The sequence below is a fragment of the Micromys minutus genome (genome assembly GCF_963924665.1).
Source record: "Micromys minutus genome assembly, chromosome: 16".
Taxonomy (NCBI): Eukaryota; Metazoa; Chordata; class Mammalia; order Rodentia; family Muridae; genus Micromys; species Micromys minutus.
In genome coordinates, this window is record NC_137985.1 from 36,421,477 (window position 1) to 36,446,978 (window position 25,502).

Sequence of the window (25,502 nt, forward strand, 5' to 3'; positions counted from 1 at the left end):
AGGCTCATTTTAACTGCTCCACAAAGAGTCTACCTATGGAATGCCAGCAGTAAAGCCAAGCAAACCAAGGCCCCTTCACTATGTCATTCATAGCCTTTTACCTAGGAAGGTGGCACCAGTGACCGTATCCCTAAACATGCAGTTTCCAATGGCACATCCTCCAGGTCACATCTGTCTTCTTATTCACTGTTTCAATGTGCTTATTAAGGACCCGATGTGTCCAGGACTGTGCTAAGCGTTAGAAATCCACTGTCTAGCTGGGTATGGTTGCTTACATACAGCCTTACTCTCAGCACTTGAGAGGCTGAGGTACCAGGATTACTTGTGAGTTTGGAGACAGGCTACATAGTGAGTTTCAGGCCAGCCTGTGCTACAGAATAAAGCCCTGTCTCAAAAAAAAAGAGTAGGAATGAGGACATAGCCCAGGGGTAGAGTGCTTGTCTAGCATGCCTGAAGCAATGGGGGGAAGGGGGGACAACTGCTCAAACAGGTGGTAAAATCAGAATATTATTCTTCCTCTTTTAGGCAAACTATTTTCTGTGCAGATTATGTGCTGATTGTTATCTCCCATATAAGAAGTAGGAATGATTAATGCTAAAGAGCAGATCACTGTCATCACTAAGTATGAATAGATGGCAACATTCCCTACAAGCCAGAGGCTTTTCTCCTTGGCAAAACCACAACAAAGATACAAAGGCAGACTCTTAGGTTTGTATAAAGTTATTTTATTTTTATAAAATTTAGTACAAATCATATTGAAATATAAATCCTTCTAGAGCAATATCAGGGATGATTACACAGTAATTCAAATGCAAGTAAGTGTTCCCTTTTGTGTCTGGGGACACATCACACACTAGTCTCCGCTTTGTCTACCTGTGTTGTAAAAACAGGCAACCTCTTAACTGCTGAGTCATCTTCACGGGGTTTTTAATCTCTGAATTTCCTCATAGTTACTAGTTAGAACTTCAAGAAGAGCTGAAATGAAGAATTCCTCCCCACTTATCACTTGTACAGGTGTCTTGTTGTCAAATAAATAAATAAATAACAATAATAAAAGACATACAAGCATTTCCTTGAGTTTGCCTCAAACAGAAAGATCTACAATCCTTTACTTCTGAGGAGGGAGGGAGGAGCCGGTATTAGATTAAGCCTGCTCGCTTGTCTGGTCCGGAGCAGGTTGCACAGTGCCAAATACAGAAGCCAGTTTTGTTTTGTTGTTTCTTGATGCCCGTGTGCCAAGCCACTCTTTTGACTATGCTTTTGCTGAAATCAGCATTCCCCAGTTCCCAGTTCTGCCCTCAGTTTTGCTGGAAAGGAAAACACCACCAGCATCTCAGAGAAAAGGAGGCATGGTGCTATCTGTGCAGAAAACAGAAACAAAAGCCCGACAGCTGAAAGATACCTCTTTAGCTATACAACAGTCACCCTAAATGTCCTACTGTTAAAGTAGATATCCAACCTCCCCGATGACCGGCTTCTGTAGCTAATACCTCTCATTGGGTTAGTGATCCTAGACACTACAGAATGAACTCACACTACTTGCTGACCTTTAACCTTGCTTCTCCAGTAGCACCATTTTCTGGCTTACCACCTGAATCAACCAGTCAAACTAAATAACATGGTAAACATAACAAATACAGAAACAAATAATACTTTTTCCCCCATTAAAGCCCTACATTGGAGCCAGGCATGGTGGCACAGGATTGTAATCCTAGCACTGAGAAGGCTTAAGCAGGAGAATAGGGTTCAAGTCTAGCCTGAATAACACAAGCAAGACCATGTCTCAGGAGAAGGGAAAAGGTGATTTAAAGGGGGGAGGGCGTATCTAAAACAAAGAGAAAGGAAGAAAGGAGGGAGAAGAAGAAAGGAAGAAAGGAAGGAAGGAAGGAACGAAGGAACGAAGGAATGAAGGAAGGAAGGAAATAGACTCAGGCCAATACATACATTAAAATCTTTGGTTCTAGTTTGCGGTATGTACCAGGAGCTGAAACCTGAACCCCATCTCGAGTACAGTGGAATCCACATAACAAATCCCCGTGGAATTTAGCCATGGCCTCTCATGCCTAGCAGATTAATTCACAAAAGCCCTGAGAACTGGCATACTTTTCCTGGTAGGGCAGAACCCGTACAACTGGACCAAGTAAATCTAAATCTACCCACAACTCATCTGCACACACATAGTTAACACAGGAATCCTGAGCTGCTATCCTTGCAAAGGCCTGCTTGTAACAGTAGAGAGGACTCCCGCCAGTTAAGGTTGCCTCACTGCTCCTAGACTGTTTCTGAAACTCTACGGCTTATGCCAAATGACTGCTTTAGGGGAGTCTTGAAGTTTGCCTTGTGCTACCTAGAAGGTGCCTACATGACCCATTGCCATAAAAGCTCGGGACACCCAGTGTTCGATGACTTTCATGTGTGTTGTCATGAATCACTCCTGTATATCCAAGTAGAAGACTCTAGAAACTAGTGCTTAGATCCTAGGAGCTTTGACAACGGTTCCCTTTCCCTTTGCTGAGTCTTCTCCGTATCCTTTCATCATCCTACATCAAGGCCCTGAGTCTTCTTGACGAATCATGGAAGCCAAGGGTATCCTTGGGAGAAGCCAAGGGTGTCCTTGGGAACCTCTGACACAGTCAGTGAAGGGAGGCCCAGGGGGAAGGTCCTACCTCTGCTAGTTTCACTCCTACCACTCTGCCCCTCTTGGCATAACAGTGTCAACTCCCAGACACTTGAACATCTAACCCATGTCCCTTCCTGAGAGTCCCTCCCTTTCCAGCACATGGGGGTGAGCATACTTAAAATGTCTCGTGGAAATCGGGAGTAAGTGTGGGGAAAGGAGTTAGTTCCAGAAGAACAAGGAACAGCACTGATTTGACTCAAGTTCTCTTCAAAGCTGTCTACATATCAAGGCCTCCCATGAACATAGGGACCCAAAAACAAGTGACAGCAGTCATCACTACTATACAGTCCTGCCCACTTGTCAATCATCCCTGAGGACATACAAGTGCACCACAGAAGTAGGTGTTTCAAGACTGCGCATGCTTAGCTTGGAAACTGACTGAACATACTTTTAGCCCTTTTTCAAATCCTAAGTGCTCTCTCTATAAGTTCACTTTTTGAGCCCTATAAGCTCAACTCTGTTTCTGACCCTGGTCCCATGGCCAGTTCAACCCAATCCATTGACTAGGAACAAGCCTTGGCTAGTGTATCTTGAGATGCCCATTATGTCTTAGCTGCCTCTCCTCGTTCCGTCTGCTCCTCCAGGCGTGGTACTTCTTGATGCTTTTCTTCCATGCAAAGCGCCAGATGCTAACCATAAAGCACCAAGACACTGCATACATCGCTACTCCCCCAACCTTCACAAACCACTTGGGTGTGGGTGAGACCATTTCGCAGAAAAGGAGATGAGCGCCTACACCGATCCTCACACCGGTGAACAGAGCCACAAACAGGAAGTCAACCATGTCCCCCGTGAAACTGTGATAGTGGCCGGTTTCCCGGAGAAACCATCGCATCTGGAGCAGCGGGTTGGTGATCTCACTTCCAAAGAGAACGGCGTTGACCTCTGTGCCCGACTCCCCAAGTGCTAGGGCCATGATGATTCCCAAGATGCTCAGTGTATGATGAGCCAGCATCAGGGCACCCTCAGATTGGAAATAGATGCACCAGCCCAAGTCGAAGATGAAGTAACCCAAGGTAAGACACAGTACGTGAACTTGGAGAGGTGTGTTCGGTGAGCCTGAAACAGATCAACACAGAAGACAACATGGCTAGGAACTGGGCCTACTGCATGGGGATCTTCTGCCACTGTCTCTCAAAGCTTTCTGAACCACTGAAGAGGCCAAGAGCAGTGACAGGCTCAAGCTTTTTAAAATGATAATAAAACAAAACTTAAAATCTAGACTTATGATATCAGCACTTGGGTGGTGGAGGAAGGATCAGGGCAAATCTAGCCTGGGCTACACAGGGAGTCACAGCTTACCTGGGTTCCATGAGAGCCTGTCTCATCTAAAATGGTGCTCTTTCTTGTTTTGCTTTCATTTTTGCTTTTCGAGACAGGGTCTTCCTGCTACTTGCTATGTAGCTAAGGCTAGCCAGGAACTTTTAGCAGTCTCCCTGGTTCAGTGCCAAGGCTATGGATTACAGACAGGGGCTCCAGAGAAAATTAAAAGCAAGCCTGAGCAGTGAGACACAGTCTCAAGAGACTATCAGGAGAAATAATAAAATAGTAATAAATCAATGAGTAATTTGCTTGTTCAACCACAGTTTCCTTTCTATGGAAGAACGTAAAATACTTACTTTGCTATTTCAGTGAATATTTTAAGTCCCTTCTTTTTAACCAGCTATGGATCTGTTTCCAGACCCTTGGGTCACTCTGTCATGCACATCAGATTCATGTATTAACCTGGGGAATTAGGTTATTGGACACTGGCAGCTCTAACCCATCCTGAAAGTAGACTCCAGAGAGAACTTCCAAAGTAGAGTGTCTTCCTGTCCAAGGACACGCAGTACAAAGACCTGACAAATCGGAAATCACTAAGAACCCTCAAATAAAACACAAAACTCAAGGATTTACTTCATCTCAATTCGATAAAAAAGATTACAAATCTGAGGCCAGCTTGGGTTCTAAAATAAGAATCTGCCTCAAAGTGGGGGGAAAGATCAATGATGAAGTTGTACACTCGCATGATCCAGCTATTCGGCAGGCTGAAACAGGAGTACATTCAAGGCCAGCTTTGGCTATAGTGTGGGTAGCCAGGCCAACCTGGCCAACTTCTCAAAAAACAAACAGATAGAGCAATAGATAAATAAACAAATAAGAAAACAGAGAGGAGATCAGGTTCACAGCCCCCCCAGTGATAGAACACTTGCTTAACATGTTCATAGCCCTAGATTCAATCCCCAGTAACAAAAAAAAAAAAAAAAAAAAAAAAAAAAAGAACCCCAGCAGCAGCAGAAAGGGTTGTGAAAACAGAACCTAAACCTGCATAATCTCCAAGTTGACAATGAAGACTGCAATACAAACTATTAGAATGGGAATTATTCTTTAATGTTACACAAGTTTTTTTTTCCTATGTCCCTAAATCATAAATCTCTTAGGAAGTATCTCCAGTGACTCTTCTACCTACCTGGGTGGGTAAAAGGCCAGGGACCATCGATGAAGCCAATATAAGCAGACAGGCCTATAGATAGGACTCCGTGGGTGAAGGTCACCAGCCGACAGCTCCACTCACAGCTTCGGTGCTTATTCAGGCAGCAGAAAGATGTATAGAGTGAAAGCCAGCCAGCCAGGCTGCACAGCACCTGCACACACAGACCCACTGCCATCCTATGACAGGAGAGACCAAAACCAGGAGAACAAAGAATGTACCCCAAATCCCTACTAGAAAAATAATATGAAGACAGGCCCAGTAATGAAACCCTTCACTACACATGAACCCAAGACTTCTACGGAAATGTGGCCACTGTGCTTACAACTCCAAGTTATACGATTCGATGTTGGCACCTGATGAAAGCCGTGACCTGGAAACCAGCAACTGTCCTCTGAGTCATTAAGCTAACTCCACACTCAACTAACGATGACCAAATGCCTATCAAGAATAACCTTTCGGAGATTACCCACTTTGGACAGTGATAATTGCTCTATGAAGCATGCATAGCTGATAATGTGCTCACACTCCAGTGCTCTACAGGCATAGTCGTGTATGCCTATAATCCCAGCTACTCGGGACGCTGAGTCGAGAGAATACCAAGTTGAAAGTCAGCTTAGTCTACAAAGCATGTTCAAGTCCAGCCTGGACTGTTTACAGGAGTCGTGCCTCAAAATAGAATGAGAAAGGACTAGGGATATAGCTCAGTGGTGGGGCGCTTGCCTTTTTCGTGTGACACCTTAGGTTCAATCCCCAGGATCACACACACACATCACACATACACACACACACACACACACACACAGACACACACACATCACATACACACGGGAGTGAAGACAGCTCAGTTGGTAAACGTAAGAACCTGAGTTCAAGCCCCAAATCCATGTTAAAAAGCCAAGCATGGTAGTATTTGTTAATAACTTCAGTGCTGTGGAGATGGAGACAGATGAATTCTTGTTGAGAAACCCTACCTCAGAAAGCAAGGTAGACAGTGACTAAGAAATACCACCAGAGGTTGACCTCTGGCCTGCCTCTCTCTCTCTTTCTCTCTCTCTCTCTCTCTCTCTCTCTCTCTCTCTCTCTCTCTCTCTCTGTGTGTGTGTGTGTGTGTGTGTGTGTGTTTGTGTGTGTGTATGTGTGTGTGTGTGTGTGTGTGTGTGTGTGTGTTTACTCAAGCAAACAAAGGTGAAGCTCTCACAAATAAAATAAATACCACTTTGGTTTCTGCTAGAAGTCACATGACACCAGGCATTTTAATGTGGTTAAGCTGAAACTAAATTTGGCTGAGGTCTGGATTTGGGTCACAGGTTTATCAGTCAAAATCAAAACTTGAGGCAAATGTAAATAGAATGCCAAACAAAGACTCCAGACATCTTGGAAGGCATCCCAACTCTATTATTTATCAACAAGGAAGCAAAAGGATTTTTAAGTAAATGTTGAGATTCAAAAAAAAAAAAAAAGAAGAAGAAGAAGAAGAAGAAGAAAGAAATCCTTAAAGCAATTATTCAGTTAAAAGTGAAGCAAAGTAGCTGTATAATCCCAGCATTGGGGCAGCAGAGGCAGGAGGATTGCCTAGAGGAGCAACTCAGCCTGGGCATCACAGAGATTTGCAGTCCTGACAGGGCTACACAGTAAAACCATGTTTCAAAATGATAGACAGACAACCAGACAGGCAGGCAGGCAGACAGACAGATGGTAGTAAAGTCAGAAAACTTAAATTTTAGAAATGTTGCTTATACATTTGAGCAGTAATCAGCACCGAGTTAACTTTAGACAGACAGAAGAGACTCCAAAAAGGACCAACACGTCAGCGTTAATATACATTAGCGCCTTTGTTGAAAGTACAAATAAGAAAAGAAATCCCAAACATGTCAAGTACGCTTCTCATCTCTGCAGGAATTCTCTGCATGGCTGCACTTAAACCGCTCACCCTTTTCTGACAAATGCAGACCAACATCCCTCAGTACACGAGCCACTCCCAGGAATGTTATCCAGAGAGGGCTGGGGCAAAGGGCAAGTTTTGTCCAGCTTTCATGAGAAATCAGGTTCCCATTCAAGAAAACACGAGATGTCCATCAGAAACCTGTAAGTGGGGAAACCTCTTTAACCTAAAGAATGTGTTTAAACTAAAATTAGAGAACAGAAAAAAAAAAAAAAAAAAAAAAAAAAAAAAAGTCAGTTCAGTTCTAAGACACATTTTCAGAAACTTCTAGGCCAATCTTCAGAGTAAAGGCCAGACATACAAAGTACCCGAGTGAAAAGCGCTGTCCCTCTTACTTCCTTTCAAAGGCTAGGGTCACTGGCCAGTAAGGCGGATCAGCTGATTGGGACTCGGCGATTAGTATTTTTAGAGTCCTCTTCTCTGAATCCTAATTCCCTGGCCCAAGGGAGAAAACAGTAGCCCATTTACAAACACTCCAGTAAAAAAAAAAAAAAAAAAAAAAAAGCAGGCATTTGTAAACGGCAGACACAGCTCTGTGACCTTGAGCCTGCGTGTCTGGTGTGGGGTCTGGGAGGTTCCCAGGCCCTCGAAGCTCGGTGCCCGGGCTCCCCCATCCCGGAGAGACGCGGCGCTGGGCGGGCGCCTGGCTCCCGGCCTCGGGAGAGCTGCAGTCCGGGTTCCGATCCAGCAGCAAGGTCGCATCCCCCGGGGGGACGTGCCCAACTCCTTGACCACGCCCGACTTCTAACCAGGATCGCCCCATTCTGAACCGTTATCTAGGCAACCAGCCGGGTGCCCAAAGCTTGGCGCAGAGAGGCCCCGGCGCCCCGGGGCAGAGGAGCCGGCGCGAACCTGGCCGCTCGCCCGCTCCTTCCCCGCCTGCGCCAAGGGCAGGCCGGTGCCCATCCCTCCGGCAAACGCTGTTACCTGGCGGAGCGTACCGGGATGCCTCCGGCGCCCGGGCGCCTACAGCCCAGGGCCCGGATCGCGGCGACAGGAAGCTGTAGAAGGAGGGGGGTGGGGGGGAGACTAGGCAGTGACGGCTGCGGAGGAGGAGCCGGGGGTCTAGGGGCACCTGCTGGCTGGGAGGACAGAGCGCAGAATGGATGCTGGGCCACGGAAGGAAGCGGGATGGAGGGTACTACTTTGGATAGGGCAGGGAAGGACGATCTGTTGTGCTTGTTTGTTTGTTTAAATCATTGTAGGACTGTAGATGTAGAGAGTGTCTGGCTTCTTAGTGGGAAAACGTTAGCCCAATGAGTAAGGCCTTGGATTCAACCCCTAGTATTCTATCGTAATAAATCCTGACCTGTGAGATGGAACAGGCTCTTCACTGAGCGTGTACCACGCACCCACTAAGACAGTCTTTGATCTCCTACTTAAATATGAATAGTGAAACAAGTGCACTGGGTGTCAGTAAAGTACTTAGGCCTGGGAATTATCTTGCTCTCTTTTTAGCACTGTTCCTAACACAGCGTAAACATAAGGATTAAAAGTAAGGGGTTGGAGAGATGGCTCAACAATTAAGAGCCTTGACTGCTCTCCGGGACTAGAGTTCCCTGTCCTGAACCCATTCACTCAACTGTCTCTAATGCTGGCTCAAAGAGTCTGACGCCCTCTTCTGGGTTCTAGTGACACCACACACATGTGTGCACATACTTGCAGACTCACACATAGGCTTGGTATGCAGTTGGGCAAGTTAAATCTATGCCTCCTTCATCCTCCACAGAATGGGGAGTGGAATGCCTCTCTCATAGACGGTTATAAAAATTTGAAAAGGTTACATTACTAAGTGCATAGAACCAGCATGTGGAAGTCCACATAAATATCACCTATTGTCTTTACTTAACTTTAAAATATGTGCCCCCAATACTGGGATTAAACCAGAGAGGCCCCAGACAGGCTAAACAAATGATTTACCACTAAGCTGTATTCCCGAGCCTATATTCTATTTTTGGACAAATCGTTGATTCTCTCTGGGTCTGGGGATAGTGAGTTTGAAGAATTGTAAACATAATGTATTTTATGCCTAAAATCCTAGCATCTGGAAGGAAGGCTGAGGTAGGAGAATTGTAAATTAGAGGCAGCCTGAATACTTTTTCTCAAAATTAAAACACACACACAACCAGGGGTTGGGGCTCAACTACAATAATGAGGTGAAATGGAGAAGTCTGGCTTGTTGATCAAGGCTGACAATGATAGGGGGCTGAGGACCCCAGAAGTGAAGCTCTTTAGAAGAGATGTGTTGGACGTGTAGGAATTGTAAATGCTCTCACTTTGGGTCATTTGTTGTACAAACCCTTTAAAGGTAAAGATGACACCGGTCCTGCCTGTTTTCCTAGAACCTAGTATGGCACGGGTATAATGAATGTTTGTTGGTTGAATTAATGAAGGAGTAACTCAGTTGGGATGGTTCACACCTGTAATCCCAGCACTCAGGAGGAGGTGGAAGCAGGAAGACTCCGAAGTCTAATGCAAACCAGTTTGGGCTACAAGGAACCTTTCTCAAAAGGAAGAGAAACCAGAGTCAATGGGGGGGGGGGGACTGCATTAGAAGCAGCCCAGGTGACTTCCAAAGCCCTTTGGTCATCAGCACTACTTGGAAGGTGATTTCAAAACACCCATGTACGGACTACATCTTAAATGTCATGAGCCGGTAGGTCTGATGCGGGACAGGGAAAAGTGTGTTTTAAAATCTGCCTGGGCTCATTCAGAGGATTAGTCACATTTAAAGAGCCACTGCCATCAGAGAACCTTAGCTGTCTTGATACCAGTGCCAGGTAATTTGACCAAGGTTATCTCTTTCAGTGGCTAAGAGGAAGCCCGCAGTGTTCTGAGCCAGATGATTATACTGCTATGCTCTGTCAGTTTCCACAGTGCAGTGTGTGGTCCAGAGAAAGATCACCGACAAAATCAGCTTCTCCCATATAACCTCAGAACCTAACTCTGGACATTCTTTGAAATCTACATTTCTAACAGTGATTCTCTGCCAGTGCTAATGTTGAACCTAGGGCCTTGGACATACTAGGTGTGCCCCTAAGCTACTACTATATGCAAGCCTTGGGCAGAGATTTCACCATCTCTCAAAATAGAACTATGTATATATTGCTTTTTAAATAGCAGTGCCAAACACCCCAAAACAAGAAAAATCTAAATATCAGTGTGGACATCAATTTCCAGGAGCTCCCACCAGATGATTCTGGCTTGCTACCAAAGTCGAGTACAGGTATTTGGAGGCATTCAGCCAAAATCAGTTAAAAATCAGCGTGCAGATGATTGGAGAAGACCTGTTGGATGTGTTCTGAAACAGACCAGGTATCCGTGGGATCAGAGACCATAAGCAGCCCTAACCCTTTGTTTGGTTTTGCTTCAACATTTTGTTTTCATTCCAGTCTTGTTGAGCTGGGACTTTCTTTTTACTGTCTCTGTGTTCCACAGAAGAATGGACTGTTCAGGACTTAAGGAGTCTACAGGCTCCAGTTGGGAAGGTGTCTTTCCTTTTAAAGATACTAGACCTGTACACAAGAGAGACTGGAGTTCTGAAATTAAGCTTTATTACTTGAAATGGAAAGGTACTGACTTATCTTTTTAAAAGATTTATTATGTTTCTGAGTGTTTTGCCTGCATGTATTTCTGTCTACTACATTCATTCCTGTAGACAGCAGAGGTTGGACTCAGATTCTCTGGAACTAGAGTTCCAGATAGTTCTGAGATGGCATGGGGTACTAGGAATCAAACCTGGGTCCTCGGCAAGAGCAGCCAGTGTTTTTAACCCACTGAGCCATCTCTCCAGCCCCCAAACTATATTAATTTATCTTTAGTCTATCTCTGCTCTCCCAAAGCATCGGTGTCTCCGACCCTTAGGACAAGCAGAGGACAGAGTTTTCCACTAATGTCAGCACAAGGACAATAATTACAGAGAACGTTTATAAAATGTTGTCACGTCATTGTTACAAGTCTTTTGACTGGTAATTTATGGAAGCTAGAGTCTACCTTACAATCCCAATTTACAGCCTGAGAAATTAAGGTCCAAAGGTTTCTTAGGTGACATGCTTGATAGAAAGGAGTTGAGCATGAACTCAGACAAGATGATAGGGGACACGCTGAAATATGGTACCAGAAGGCAGTGTGATGTCATAGGAGCATCTCACCTACATAGTGAGTTACTTCCAGCTTGGGCCAGCTGGACCAATTTTAAAAATACAGTTTTTTTTTTTTATTGTACATAGAAAGTTCTCTGTTCTTACTCAGACCTTGCTGTAAACAACCAAAAAGCGACATAAATGGCCACTGCCAATACAAGAGAAAGAAAAAGAAAGTTGTCTCTGCTTGACTCTTATTCCCCACAGGTATGTACTACATTTCTGTATTCACAGACATTTTCTCAGTGAAGGGCTTCCTAAGCTGAGACACATGCACACAACGCACACACAAGCATGCACACACTCAAGCCATGGGGTCACATAGGATGTGGGATCATGGAAATTTCAACAGCAGTACAATTTGGTTTCTGAATGTCTACAGATAAAAAAAAAATTAACACAGGGCTGGAAAGATGGCTCAGAGGTTAATAACACTGGCTGTTCTTCCAGAGGACATAGGTTCAATTCCCAGCACCACATAACAACTCACAACTGTCTTTAAGTCCGGTTATAAAGGATCTGGTGCCCTCACACAGAGCATAGACATATATTCGGGCAAAACACCCATGCACATAAAATACAAGTAAATATTTTTTTTTAAATTAACTCAGAGTCAAACACATAATTTTAGAGTGTTAGCCCGCTGTGGTGGGGTGTCACAGGCCTTTAATTCCAGAACTCAGAAGGCAGAGGCAGGTGAATCTTTGAGTTTGAAGCTAACCTGGTCTACATGATGAGTTCCAGCCATCCAGAGCTATATAGTGAGAACCTGAATTGAAAAAAAAGAAAAGCCAAGATTTTAATTTTTTTGTATAAACAAACAAGCCAATCCATTTTATTAGTATGCAAATTTGTTTATGTATTTTGTGATCTTATTGAAAGATTTCTTTATTTTATGTATGTGATTACACTGTCACTGTCTTCAGACACAGTACAACAGGGCATCAGATCTCATTACAGATGGTTGTGAGCCACCATGTGGTTGCTGGGAATTAAACTCAGAACCTCTGGAAGAGCAGTCAGTGCTCTTAACCGCTGAGCCTCTGTTTATGTATTTTCTAACTGATAAAATTATATTTATAGCAAAGAATTGTTCTCAAATAAATTAATAAATTTTTAATGGTTTTTATACCAGAAATGCTTGACTTGTGTACTATGAATATAATGTAGTGTGTCTTGTAAGAGTTTTTCTACTAAAAGGGGATTTTGAATAAGTTTACAATCCCCTAGTTTAGATTCCCTGTGTGCAACCGTGTTAGAGACAAGGTCTAAGTCCAGACTCCTTGAGCTCAAGGCTGCTTTTGAACTCCTGATCCCCCTGCCTCAGTCTCCTGGGTGCTATGATTACAGGCATGTGCTGCCATGTCTGGCTTTAAAACTCCTACCTGCCCTGTCATGTGCAAGTATCAGTGCTAGTCACTTGAGAGCACAAAGAATAGAATCCAGAGAGACAGAGGCAACCCAGAGATATGCCAGAGTGTCCGTGGCAGAGGTTCCTGTGCCTGTACCTCTACAGGCAGGTTTCCTGACTGAAATTATCTCCTGAGTTGGATCCCATAGTTCTTCCTTTGCCTCAATGGGTAATCGTGGTGGCATGGGCTTGTAATCCCAGTACCCGATTCTCAGTAGCTTGGGTCATCCTGATCTACATAGTGAGTATTAGGCTAACCTTTGCCAAAAGGGACCCCCCCCCCAAAAAAAAAAAAACAGACAAAAGGTCAGGCAGAGTCTGAGCTACATTGTAGTACTAGGCCATCTAAAGGCAAGACACTGCTATCAATAGACAGGCAGGCAGGCAGGCAGACAGATAGACAGACAGAGAGTAGGAAATAATCAGCACCTCCTTCCCCCAATCTTTTCCTCCTTTTTCTACACTTGCACACTGGCTGATGTTTCTCTTAGGTGTCTGTCTCTTAGATGCTCCTAGATGAATCACCTTAAAAACAAAACAAAACAAGAAAACCCACAAAAACAAAACAAAAAATAACAAACCAAAAACCCTTCCATTAAACTTCTTTGGAATTATGAATTTTTACAGAATCCTGCAGCTATGCTCGCCAAGTCCACGCCCACCTGCAAGTTTGCTTCCTCTCAGAAAATGGGCAGTGAGTTAGAGGCTCTATCAAGCTAATTCTAACTCACAGTAGTCCACCTACCTCTGACTCCCAAGTGCACCGCCACCCTTGTTTTTTTTTTTTTTTTTTTTTTTTTTATACAAAATATGGACCAATGGGTGAGAGCCAGAGTTCCGGATGGTGCATGAAATGGTTTTCAATACCTACCAGGGTAGGATGTCTAGGTAGGCAGTATGAGGCAGGAAAGGATCAGCTCTGAGCTGTCAGCAACATGTATAGATGTACAGTGATAGGCACAGATATTTCTGTGTTTGCAGTCGTTCTTTCATTAAACACTCAAATCTCTGATGAGACCCCCTCTGCTGTCTCTTTACTGCCCCCAACATGCACTAGTATTGAACTCCTAGGCTCAACCAACCTTCCTGTTTCAGCCTCAATGTGTGATTTGTTGTCTGATTGGTTGGTTGATTGGTTGGCTGGTTGGTTAGTTGGTTGGTTGGTTGGTTGGTTGGTTGGTTGGTTAGTTGGTTGGTTAGCTGGTTGGCTGGTTGGTTGGTTGGTTTTTCAAGACACTGTTTCCTTGTCTGGCTATCCTAGAACTAGCTCTGTAGACCAGGATGGCCTGGAATTCACAGAGATCAGCCTGGTCTTGCTTCCCAAGGGCTGGCATGCACCACCACTGTCCGCCTCTGCTCACTCTTTTTAACTACATCTCTTTTCTTTCAAGAGTAACCACTAGCAACAGGACTCCCCCCACTTTATGACACAAAACAAAAGTCTAAATATAAGCAGCATTCAAACACCAACAACAGTAGACTCCTGATGATTTGTGTGTAGGTTTTCCCGTGTGGGTGTTATTATTATTTGTAACAAATGTTTAATCCTATGATGGCTAATTTTGATTTGCAAATTGATTGGGTTTTGAGACATCTGAGACATTGGCAAGGCACACCACTGTCTGTGATAATGTTTCCAGAAGAGGTCACGAGGGTTGAGACCTAAGGAATGAAATAATCTTTTGATAGAATTATAGCATGATGGCATTAGTGGGGTTTGGGGCTACTTAGGGGAAGGTCTTCCAGGCTATCTAGCCATCATTCCTTCCTGAAAACCCTTTGTAGTTTCAGTTTCCTCTCTGCAACACTGAGTTCCTTCACTCTCTGCCTCTGAAACCACAGGCAAAAAGAAATCTTTTCTGCCTCAAGTTCTTCTATCAGGCGTTTTGATCACCGCTATGTGAAAGGAACACAAACCCAGATCCCCCTCTTCTCTTTACCAGCTGTTACTTCCTCACAGATCAATGTTTATTTTAGGAACTGCAACTATTTACTTTTCTAATTAAGCTGGGCTGACTGGTTATGGTAGCTTCCAGGACTGTGATCCTAGCATTTAGAAGGCTGAAGCAGGAGGATTGTAATGAGGTTAAGGTCAATCTGGCTAAAATTGAGTTTGAGAACAGCCTGGGCTACAAAGTGAGACCCTACCTCAGAAAAGAAACAACAAAATCCTACCACCAACAAAATTTAACCTAGCAAAAAGCTCAATAATAGTTTCCCTTCAACCATCTTGCTACATAGAAGACATTCTGTCAAGCCGATATATACAGTCATGAAATTATCCTGTGTTAAGCAGCTTTTGCTTTCCATTGTAAATAACGACAGTGGAATAGTCAGTATTTAGGATCTGTGAGATAGATTAGCCTTGGCATCTTCAAGTAACATGACCCGAAATATTCGCCATATTTTCCTCATACAAAGTAAGGAACCATCTTTCACCTCCTCGGCTTCTAAAGCGTGACCGTCTCACAGGGTAGGAATGCTGAGTTATTGGGGGGGCATCCCCAGAACCCACTTCATGTCCTAAATGGAACTATCCCCCCATCCATTTCCACTGTCGTTACACACATCCTCTACCCACACACACTCCCAAACACACAAAGGCACAAAAAACACTCCTGATCATCTCTTATTAACAGTGGAATAGTTTATGTCATTGCTGTACAAATATATTTGGAAACAGAGATTCCTTTGAGTCTCAACAGTTTCCTGGATATTCAGTCTTAAAAAACAACAACAACAACAACAAAAAAGCTACCATTTCTGGGATGGCTTTCACGTGACAGCTTTACACACAGACCCACAGAAGGAGATTCCATGACTAATCTTCCCCACAGAGTCAGCAGAGCCCCAGCTCACCTGGGAACTCTGTGGGGTATTCCACACTTTGGTATCCCTCCTCCTTTTCTAACAGAAGATAAAATAATATAGAGACATCTTCAAAATTCACACCTGAGTTAAACATTTTGCTGGAAAATTACACATTAAAGAAAGGTCATAGTGCAGAACAGGAAAGGACTATGTACAAGGATGTGATCATCACTTTTCTGTGGCCAGGAGAAAGGAGAGGGAGGGGACAGGACAAGGAGACCTACAGGGAACAGAGAAAAGACAAGTGTTCTTGAACTTGGGTACATGTGGGCAACAGAAGAATACCTGCGATGGAGCAACATGGCCGGGGGAGCTCAGCCATTTGTAGAGAGGAAGGGACTTTGTAGGGCCCAAGAACAGACAGATTTGGTTGTAGACAAGGGAGTAAGGGCTGAAAAAAATGGGCAAAAATGGAGACTCTATGGGAAAACTGTGCTAATTTAACAAAATAAGGCTTTGGTGGTGACATAAGATTTCAGTCTTTCCATAAAATTTGGGATCAGTTCAAGATTGTGGCTGAGGTCAGGGTCAAAACCATCATCTACCCTTCTCGCAGTTTGGCACACCGAGCAAAAGGATGTCCCAGAAGCCCACAGGTGAGTTGAAAGCTAACAATGGCCGAATGCCCTTTCTCCAAGAGGTGAAGGCATCAGGAGAACATGAAGGAAACCACGGGAAGGCAGGCGAGCACTGTAACTGTAAACTCCCTGCAGGGTGATCGAGAGCCGAAGGCAAGAGTGTGGCCTTTGGTCACAGCTTGGTTCTCCAGAGGCTCTGGATCCAGGAGAAGGCAAGATTGTGGGTTTTCTCTTCAGCAGCGGCTTTTTCTTCTGCTCTTCTCAAAGTGTCTGTCCATACATGGAAAGCATGACTCTCTTCCTCCTGGCGGGAACCCAGGGCCAGGTGGAAAGGAAGGAAGTTTTTAGTCTCAGTGGAGGTAGGTGGGATGATTCCAACGGTACCATGATCTGGAAGAAAGAGCAAGGAATGGGGAGATGAGAGCTAAACTGGCAGGCAGGGGGATCCTTACGGGTTGAGAGAAACATCCTGGAAAACAGTAATAGCTACATGACCTTGTGAATTTTTCGGTGTATGAATTATATTTTCAATATTAAACTACTAAATTTATTTGGGTCTCTTCACCCCCAGAAATTGACTTTCTAGGTTAGGAAACATCTAGAAGATAGAAGCTCGATGTCTTACTAAACTGACTGGATTTGGACAATTGATTTTATCAAGTACATAATCTATCACTCAACTTGGTTTGTTTGTATGTTTAAGAGACTGTCTCTCCACAGGCAATGGTGGCACATGCCTTGAATCCCAAAATTAGGGAGGCAGAAGCAGACAGATCTCTGAGTTAAGGCTAGTCTGTTCTACAGAGTAAGTTTCAGGACTGCCAGGGCTGTCTCAGAGAGACAGAGAAACCCTGTCTCAGAAAACAAACAACAACAAAACAAAAAACAAAACAGTGGGATGGTTTGTATATGCTTGGCCCAGGAGTGGCACTATTAGAAGGGGTGGCCCTGTTGAAGTAGGTGTATCACTGTGAATGTGGACTTTAAGACCCTCATCCTAGCTTCCTAGAAGTCAGTATTCTGCTAGTAGCCTTCAGATGAAGATGTAGAACTCTCAGCTCCTCCTGCACCATGCCTGCTTGGATGCCACCATGTTCCTACCTTGATGATAATAGACTGAACCTCTCGACCTGTAAACCAGCACCAATTAAATGTTGTCCTTATAAGAGTTGTCTTGGTCATGGTGTCTGCTCACAGCAATAAAACCCTAAGACAGACAGGGTCTCATTATGTTTAAAAAAGGCTGCATACAAATTCACGGTCTTCCTGCCTCAATCTCTTATATGCTGGGATTAGAAGTATGTACCACCATGACCAAATTCCTTTTTTAAAAAATGTATGTGTGTGCATCTGTGTGGTGGTTTGACTAGGTTTGGCCCCTATAGACTCATGTGTTTGAATGCTTGGCCCATAGGGAGTGGCACTCTTAGGAGGTTTGGCCTTGTTGGAGTAGGTGTGGTCTTGTTAGAGGAAGTATGTCACTGTGTGGGAAGCCTTTGAGGTCTCATGCATGTTCAAGCTATGCTGGGTGTGGCACACAGTCTCCCTTTGCTGCCTTGGTTTGAAGATGTAGAACTCTCAGCTCCTTCTCTAGCATTATGCCTGCCTGGACTCTACCATGTTTCCCACCATGATGACAACGAATAAGACCTCTGAACTGGAAGCGAGACTCAATTAAATGTCTTCCCTTGTAAGAGTTGCCTTGGTCTCTTCGAAGCAAGAAACAAACAAAAACCCAGTAAACCTTAAGATAATCTGTGTGCACACCTATGGAGGCCAGAGGTCAACCTTGGGTGTGATCTTTAGCAATGCTGCCCACTCTGTTTGAGATAGGCTCTCTCAGTGGCCAGGCACACAAAGGCTTCTCACCTCACCCCCACCCCAGCACTGGGATGACACACCGCCACACCTGGCTAGACTTCTGGAGTTCAGACTCACTCTTCATGCTCAAAAGGTACCCACCTTACCAACTGGACTGTGTGCCCAGCCCCCACACCTCTGTCTTCTTCCAAACCTGGGAAGGTTCTTATCCATTCTAAGGACACTTGTTCCAGTAATTTATTCGCCTTGAGAGCTTAAGGCCTGACTCCCAGGTATAACTGGGAGACAGGACTTGGACAGCACTTCTTGGTCTCCCTGTACCAACCACACCTGAAGGCCAGAGTTGGTCAACACCTGAGCTCCAAACTCAGGTCAGAATGTCCTGTGACTAGAGTTCCTGGTACGGAGTTCTCCTGAGCCCAGGGAAGGACTCGATCATTTCTCCACGTGAGTATTTGGAAATTTCCATCCTCGAAGTGAGGATGGAAATTTAGGCTTTGTTGACATCGACCCTTGCCAGGACTGCTCGCTGGCTACAGCTTCCTTTTAAATCCTCCATCCCTGGGGGAAGCAGTCCGGTCTCCCTCCTCTATCCATCCCCACTGCTACCCCACTTTCTGTTTTCAGTTCTCGCCTATGGCACTGGTCCAGCTCCTCACATGCCCCTGAGCCAGCCAGATGCCTCCTCACTTCCCTCTACTTACCCTGAGGAGTTAAAGCTGGAGGAGGAGGAGTTCATTACTGCTTTGGAGTTATTTTGAGATGCTGTGGGGCTGCTGGCATGGAGTCCTGAGCCAGGAGACGAAGGCCTGCTGTTGTTCCCAGGGGAACAGGATGACGTTACTAAGGACAAAGAGAGACAAAAACAAGGTCAAAATAATGCTGCTGGGTCTGGGGACCTTCGTGACACAGCTCTTCCAACACACGATTTCCTGATGTAATCCCCAAAGGACACCCTACCCCCACCCATCTGCCCATCTTCCACCTTGTCAATAGCAAGGCCCACCCGTCAGCCCATCTTTGTGGAGGCTCTCGTTTCAAGTGCTCTCTGCAGCCCTCAGAGTAGCGTGGCTGGTTCTGGCAGTCCAAGACTTGCCAAATGCAGAGGACAGATGCCAAAAACCATCCTACTGTGGGACACACCCTGGGCGGGAGGGGGAAAATATGAAGCTTAGGAAAGGAAGAGGCACGGGAGAAAGCAAACCTGAGAGCAGGGAGCCTTCCAGAACCTCACATTATCTGTACAAAGAAAACACACTGGTCCCCTGAAAGGGGCCCTAACCTCCTCTGGCCTGCCCTGGCCCACACGGAAGCTCATTTTTATCCTCTGTAAAACGCTGGCTTAGGAATTCCTTGAGTTGAGAACCCTAACGTGTGTTCCATGGACAGAGTGCCATATTTTTTACTATTCAAACTAAGATTAAAAAAGTAAGTAAGGCACACTGAGATTTACCCCACCATCTGAGGCAGCTATTAGCGATTCTGGAGAACAGCTGGGCATATGGCCACCTTATCGAAGCTCTTTGAGACACTACAGGTGCTTATGGAAAAACAGACCCCTGGAAACGTGTTTGAAAACCCATCTTCCTCTGGCTTTCTGTGGGGCTCATTTTGGAATGCATTATACACCCTGAGTTTGAAGCCATGGGGGAATTAAAATAAAACAAACACCTGTTCAATCTTTGCTTACAAGCATTTCCCAAACTTATGTGTTCATGGAACCCTGTTTTTTGTTTTTTGGTTTTTTTTCTATTCTGATTTTTGATGTTTTTCGAGACACACTGAAGGAACATTGATGTAGGTTGAGTGATTTAGGTTAGTTTGCTTTGTTTCATTTGACACAGGTTTTCCCTAGGTAGCTCTGGCTATTCTGGAACTTGCTTTGTGGACCAGGCTGGCCTCTGTGGACCAGGCTGGCCTCTGTGGACCAGGCTGGCCTCTGTGGACCAGGCTGGCCTCTGTCTCCCTAGGGCTGGTATTAAAGGTGTGTCCACCACTCTCTGGTCCTTTCAGTTTCAATGTTATTTAGAAAAATTCTTGTGGCATCTGGAAACCTCCTTTGGAAGCTCACCTGTTCCAGTCATGGTGCTGTGGACAGGAGGAACTGAGAGGGAGCTCAGAGACCCTGAGGGAGAGACCTGAAAGACAAGAGAAGCTTGTGAATGTTCATGTGACATCTTTTCTCAGAACACTGGGCTAAAGGCTGCAAAGAGCAGCGTGCCTTCCTTGATTACCTCCTACTTCAAATTTTTCACCTAGTACTTCAGAGAGAGACCTGTGGACTACAACATACCGGACCCACTTCCGGCCTGCTGCAGAAGTTCCCTGGTACAGATGCAGACCACTCCCCCTTCTGCTGAGAACCCTGGCAAAGCTTCCTTGGTACTGCCAGGCTGAAAGCTTGTCCAGGTGCCCCGGTGGTGAGAGGAGCAAACCTAAGAGACCCTTGTTCTGGCAGATGCCTGCTTCACTTCTACTTTCAGCGCTTGGGAGACCGAGGAAGGGGATGGCTGTCAGTTCTGAGACAGCTAGGGATACATAGCAAAGGAAGAGATATCCAACATTGACCAATGCCCCCCACAACTTACACACACACACACACACACACACACACACACACACCCTCTCACATGGAAGGTAATAAAGTTTAACCTTCCTGTTCAGGAACCTACCCCTCACTATGATTATCCCAAACCAGCTTAGCATAAAGATAATAAGGAACAGACAGATAGAGGTGTGAGACCTGGCTCTGCCATTCGCCATCTTCGTGACGATGAGTAAGTTATCAACCCCAGGGAGGCTTGGTTTTCTCAGCTGTGAAACAGCAGCAGCACCTCCCTGATATTTCTTTTAATTAAGATTTAATGAGATAATGTCTATAAAGCTTCCAACCCCGTGGCTGGCAAAGAGCGCCAGCTTGTTCAATGCTAGCTCTGTCACTCCCCGAAGAAAGGCTCTGGGCTCCTTGCTTATCTCTAGGTGCTCCTTTAGCTCCACTTTGGAGCTGAGGTCTGCAGGGTTTTAACTCTTTGACTTTTCTCATGTTGACAAGGAAGCTCTGAGCACCGTCTTCACGGGACACTGATGTAAACGCTCCACTTAGGGGGCTGCCGTCTGCTTCGTCCTCCCCTCCTCTGGAACAGAACAGCCCCTCCAAACAGGATGTAGCATGTTCTCATGTCCTAACTCATCAGCTAGCCTCCTCCACGCTTCTACTAACCTTTTCAAATGCCCATGCTCAGTGGGCAGGGCTGTGAGGGGTAGAGGTGGGCGTGGCACAGTTTGGGAGCAGCAGAGTGGTGAGAGATGCTGTCAATCACCTCTCATCCCCTCCCAGAGGCCACACCCAAGAAATTGGTTGTTTTCAAATAGATAATGAGGTAGGCGGTCACTGTCATTACCTCCTTCCTTTTCCAGGTAAAGACAGGCTATGCATATGTAAACACGCATGTGGGTACTTACTTACTTTAAACAATTTTTCTTTTACATGTGGTTGCAAAATGGTGCCAAACTGATCCGTGCAATCGTGCCGTGTGTGTGTGTGTGTGTGTGTGTGTGTGTGTGTGTGTGTGTGTGTGTATGTTGGTGTTGTTGTTGTGACAGAACCTATGCATGCTAAGCCAGTCTTATACCGTTGAGCTACGTACATCTTCCAAATCCCTTTAAAATTTTGTTTGTCCATTTTTTAAAAAAGATTTTATTTTGGGCTGGAGAGATGGCTCAGTGGTTAGGAGCACTGACTGCTAGTTCAATTCCCAGCAAGCACATGGTGGCTCACAACCATCTGTAATGGGGATCTGACTCCCTCTTCTGGTGTGTCTGAAGACGGCTACAATGTACTCACATACATAAAATAAATAAATAAATCTTTTTTAAAAGTTTTTGTAAAAAAATTAGGTGTATGTGTCTGTGGGGGAGGGGAGGTATGTGCATGTGACTGCAACACCCATGGGGGCCAGAGAGGACATTGGATCCCCTGCAGCAGGTAAACAGGAGCGGTGTTGGAACTGAACCCAGGCCCTCTGTAAGATCAGTATAAACTCTTAACCACTGAGCCATCTCTCCAGCATCAGCCCTTATTAATTTCTTTTTCTAACTCAACTGTCTTGAGATTGCTTATCAGAAACAAAAGACACCAGTTTTTATTCCATCAAGACGTGAAGGTGGAAGCTGGAGAGATGGCTCAGCGGTTAAGAGCATTGTCTGCTCTCCCAGAGGTCCTGAGTTCAAATCCCAGCAGCCACCTGGTAGCTCATAACCATCTGTAATGGGATCCAATGCCCTCTTCAGGCATGCAGGTATTCATGCAGATAGAGCACTCATATACAATAGTTAATCTTAAAAAAAAAAAAAAAAAAAAAAAAAAAAAAAAAAAAAGACATAAGGAAAAAGGCAGAATCAGAAGACATTCTCTACCCTCTTGTGATATCTGGTGTGGAACTTTGTCTTCCAGACATGATGTGGTCATTTTTATGTTGAAATTCTTGTCTTTTCAAAAAGATGTATCTAGATTTATGTGTATGTGCATCTTGCCTCCATGTATGTCTGTGCGCCATGTGAATGCCTGGTGCCTACAATGGCCAGAGGACAGCATAGGATGTTCTGGCTAGTTCTAAGCTGCTATGTGAGTGCTGGGAACCAACCCTGGATTCCTCTGGAGGACAGCCAGTGTTGCTAAGGGCTGAGCCACCTTCACAGCCCCAGCTTGGGCTCCTTTAACAGCCCGCCTTCTCACAGGCTGTTCCTTCGGCCTGCAGAACTACTCTGGCTAAGGACACTACTGATGTCTTCTTCGAGCACATCACGGGCTCCCCACTTGTGACTGCTACACTGATGTGAGTGCCTTTCATCTACATTCCCAGAATGCTTGTGTGGGACCCATGTCTGGCTCTCACTCATACGTGTGATTCTACTTCTTGCCTTCTCAAGCCCTCCCTCCTCTGGATCTTGCTTTCAATCAGCTGATGTCACCGGGTTTGGAAGAGGACTCTTCCCTTAGGGCTCCAACTGCCACTCTTATGCTTGTGATACCCCCATCCATGCCTCCATCCCGGCTTCTCTCTTGACCTCTGTTTCCATCATTCCAAGTCTCTGGGGACAGTCCCACTTAGGTGTCCTGCAGGCTGGTATCATGATGATGCAAAGAAGTGGAGTACTACCTTTGCCCACTCCAAAACCAGCTGATCCTGTTTGCTTGGCTCACACAGACTGGTACCAACTACCAACCAGCCTGAACACTCTGAGTCATCACAAAGATTCTCCCTCCTCCATCACTCTCCCTGCCCTGAGCCAGTTTTCAGTTAACTAAACCAAGGCCTTTCGTTGACGGTTTTGTTTGTTTCTGAGATAGAGTCTCCCCGGAGCTCAAAATGGTCCATTATTTTCTAAGTCACCGAGGATGACACTGAACTTCTGCTCCACCTCCCAAGTGCTGGAATTATAGAGTAGGGCTGAGGATGGAACCCAGGGCCTCACACATAGTAGGCAAGCACTCTACCAGCCACATTACACCGGTAACTCTAGCTTATCTCTTGACATTCTTCTCTATCACCTGCCCAGAGATCCGTCTAGTCTCATTTCCCCACATTCTTCTGCATGGAACCACCTGCGGTTAGGTGAATGCATGTGTATTCCCCAACCCCCCCCCCACACACACCTCACTGTCCTCCTATCTCCCCGGGAAGACAGCTCCACCCCACACTTACCTGCTTCTCCCAGATTCAATTCAGGCAATAATGACCTCCTTAGGGGAGCCTTCCTAGCTACCCTCCCCAAGGTGTGTCAACTTCTGCTCCTAAGTTGCTTAGAGACCTTGTTGTTTACCTCTTGCTTACTTGTATGTGTGTCCCCTGCTAGACACAGAGGTCCTCTTGGACTGGGAATAAAGGGTATTTATCCTTCTCTCTCCAGTACTAGACAGAAACACCAACAGAGAGTTAGCCCATGGCTATTTGGGGGTGGGGGAAAATATCAACAAGCGTGGTAGTTTTTAAGGCGCTGCTATGGCTTACCTAGCCTGCAGACATCCTGGAATGCTAGAGGACTAGAGGGCATCATTCTTTCCAGCTCTTCTACCACAACTGTTTCTAAAGATGGAGAATTCCACATCGCTAACCAGGTCCCATCTCTTTCTGGATGGAACAGACACTTTCTAATTCTCAAACCTCCGTGTCTCCCAGGACCTCAAGGTATTCTCTCTCAGCCGTGGCTTTTTTCTGGAAGACCAGAGGCTAAGACTTAACCCTAACTAGGTACTGTTTCTTGGGCAGCCAGTCAACACATCCAATGTCCTGGCTGTCCTAGAACTCACCACATACACCCGTCTTGAACTCACAGAGATCAGCCTGCCTCTAACTCCTGGGTGCTGGGATTAAGGGCATGTGTGACCATATCTAGTTCAATATTTTTTATAAAAGGGAAGTGCCAACAGTATGCATGGTGGACCATGCCCATAATTCTAGTTCTCAGGTAGTCAGTTGATGAGAGTGTTTGCCTAGTATGCAGGAAGTCCTGGATTCCATACCTAACAAGAGAGAAACCATGTGTGGTGGTACATAACCTATAATACCTATAAACATGGGAGGTAGAGGTCATTCTTGGCTAGATAGTAAGGCTAAGGCTAGCCTGGGCTACATGAGACCCCATACCATAAAACAAAATCAACAAAGCCACCTAGAAAACACGTGGCAGTGCTTTTCTGCCTGCTGTCCAGCTTTTGAATCTGAGTCTCTAGCACATCTTGTTGGCTTCACAGCTGAAGAAAATATAGATCCAGCAAGTTCACTCTCATCACCATGGCTACCACTCTCCAAGCCTCCTCTCCTCTCAGCCTGATGGTTATCTCCTGACTGGTCTCCTGCTTCCCACATTATTCTCTGCCTAGCAGCCCATGTTCCAGCTTAGACATATGCATCTAGGCTTCTCCAATACCTTCCGACTCCAGTGAGCTGGAGTCCTGGGTCCTCTCATTGATTTCCAAGACCCTGGGGAGTCTGCTCCCTGCTAGTTCTCTGAAGTCACCTGCTTTTTGCCCCTTTTGCATAGACTTCCTGGCTGGTCCCTCCAGCTTCAATACCCTTCCCCCCAGATAGACACATGTTTCATCCCCCTACGAAGTTTAGATTTTTCATTCAAATACCACCTAATCACACAGGTTATCTCTAGTCTCCTGTCAAAAAGGTGCAAATACCCCAGTCATGTTGTGCACCTTTCTGCATGTGTATAAAAATTGGATTCCGTTTTGTTTATTTCACAGTGTGTGGCTATGTGAATGCCACAACAGCATATGTGACGGTAACAGGACAACTTTTGGGAATTGGTTCTCTCCTTCTTATGGGGGTCTGAGAGACGGAAAATGGGCCATCAGGTTGGGCAGCAAGCATCCTTACAGGCTATGGTATCTCAACAGCCCTTTCCATCCACCTTTAATCTCCATATTGTGCATTTTTATACATTGTATTCATTTGTTTATTCATGTACAGAATCTCCCCTCCCCAGGAACTACCAGTCTCCAGGATGGAAGATCCCCGCCTCCAGGTACAAGCCCACCTAGTGCCTGGCAGTCAGCAGGGCTCCAAGCCACCT

General features: G+C 45.3%; 2 protein-coding genes across 3 annotated transcripts in view; both read right to left on the reverse strand.

Annotated features, from left to right (window-relative positions):
* Positions 1–774: 774 nt before the first annotated feature.
* TLCD5 (TLC domain containing 5) lies at positions 775–8,063 on the reverse strand. The gene is made up of 3 exons (XM_080930213.1): positions 8,037–8,063; positions 5,130–5,329; positions 775–3,739 (listed from the first exon to the last, which is right to left on the reverse strand). The coding sequence occupies exons 2-3, from the start codon at positions 5,326–5,328 to the stop codon at positions 3,201–3,203; spliced, it is 738 nt and encodes a 245-aa protein (XP_080786339.1). The 5' UTR covers position 5,329; positions 8,037–8,063; the 3' UTR covers positions 775–3,200.
* An 8,384-nt stretch (positions 8,064–16,447) lies between these two features.
* POU2F3 (POU class 2 homeobox 3) overlaps positions 16,448–25,502 on the reverse strand; it is a gene marked incomplete at both ends in the record, with an annotated part of 78,428 nt that continues 69,373 nt past the window's right edge. For both annotated transcript variants that reach the window (XM_080929839.1, XM_080929838.1), the window contains 3 exons: positions 16,448–16,487; positions 18,623–18,761; positions 19,990–20,056. In XM_080929839.1, the coding sequence (XP_080785965.1) occupies positions 16,448–16,487; positions 18,623–18,761; positions 19,990–20,056 (246 nt within the window). The remainder of the gene's footprint in view (positions 16,488–18,622; positions 18,762–19,989; positions 20,057–25,502) is intronic.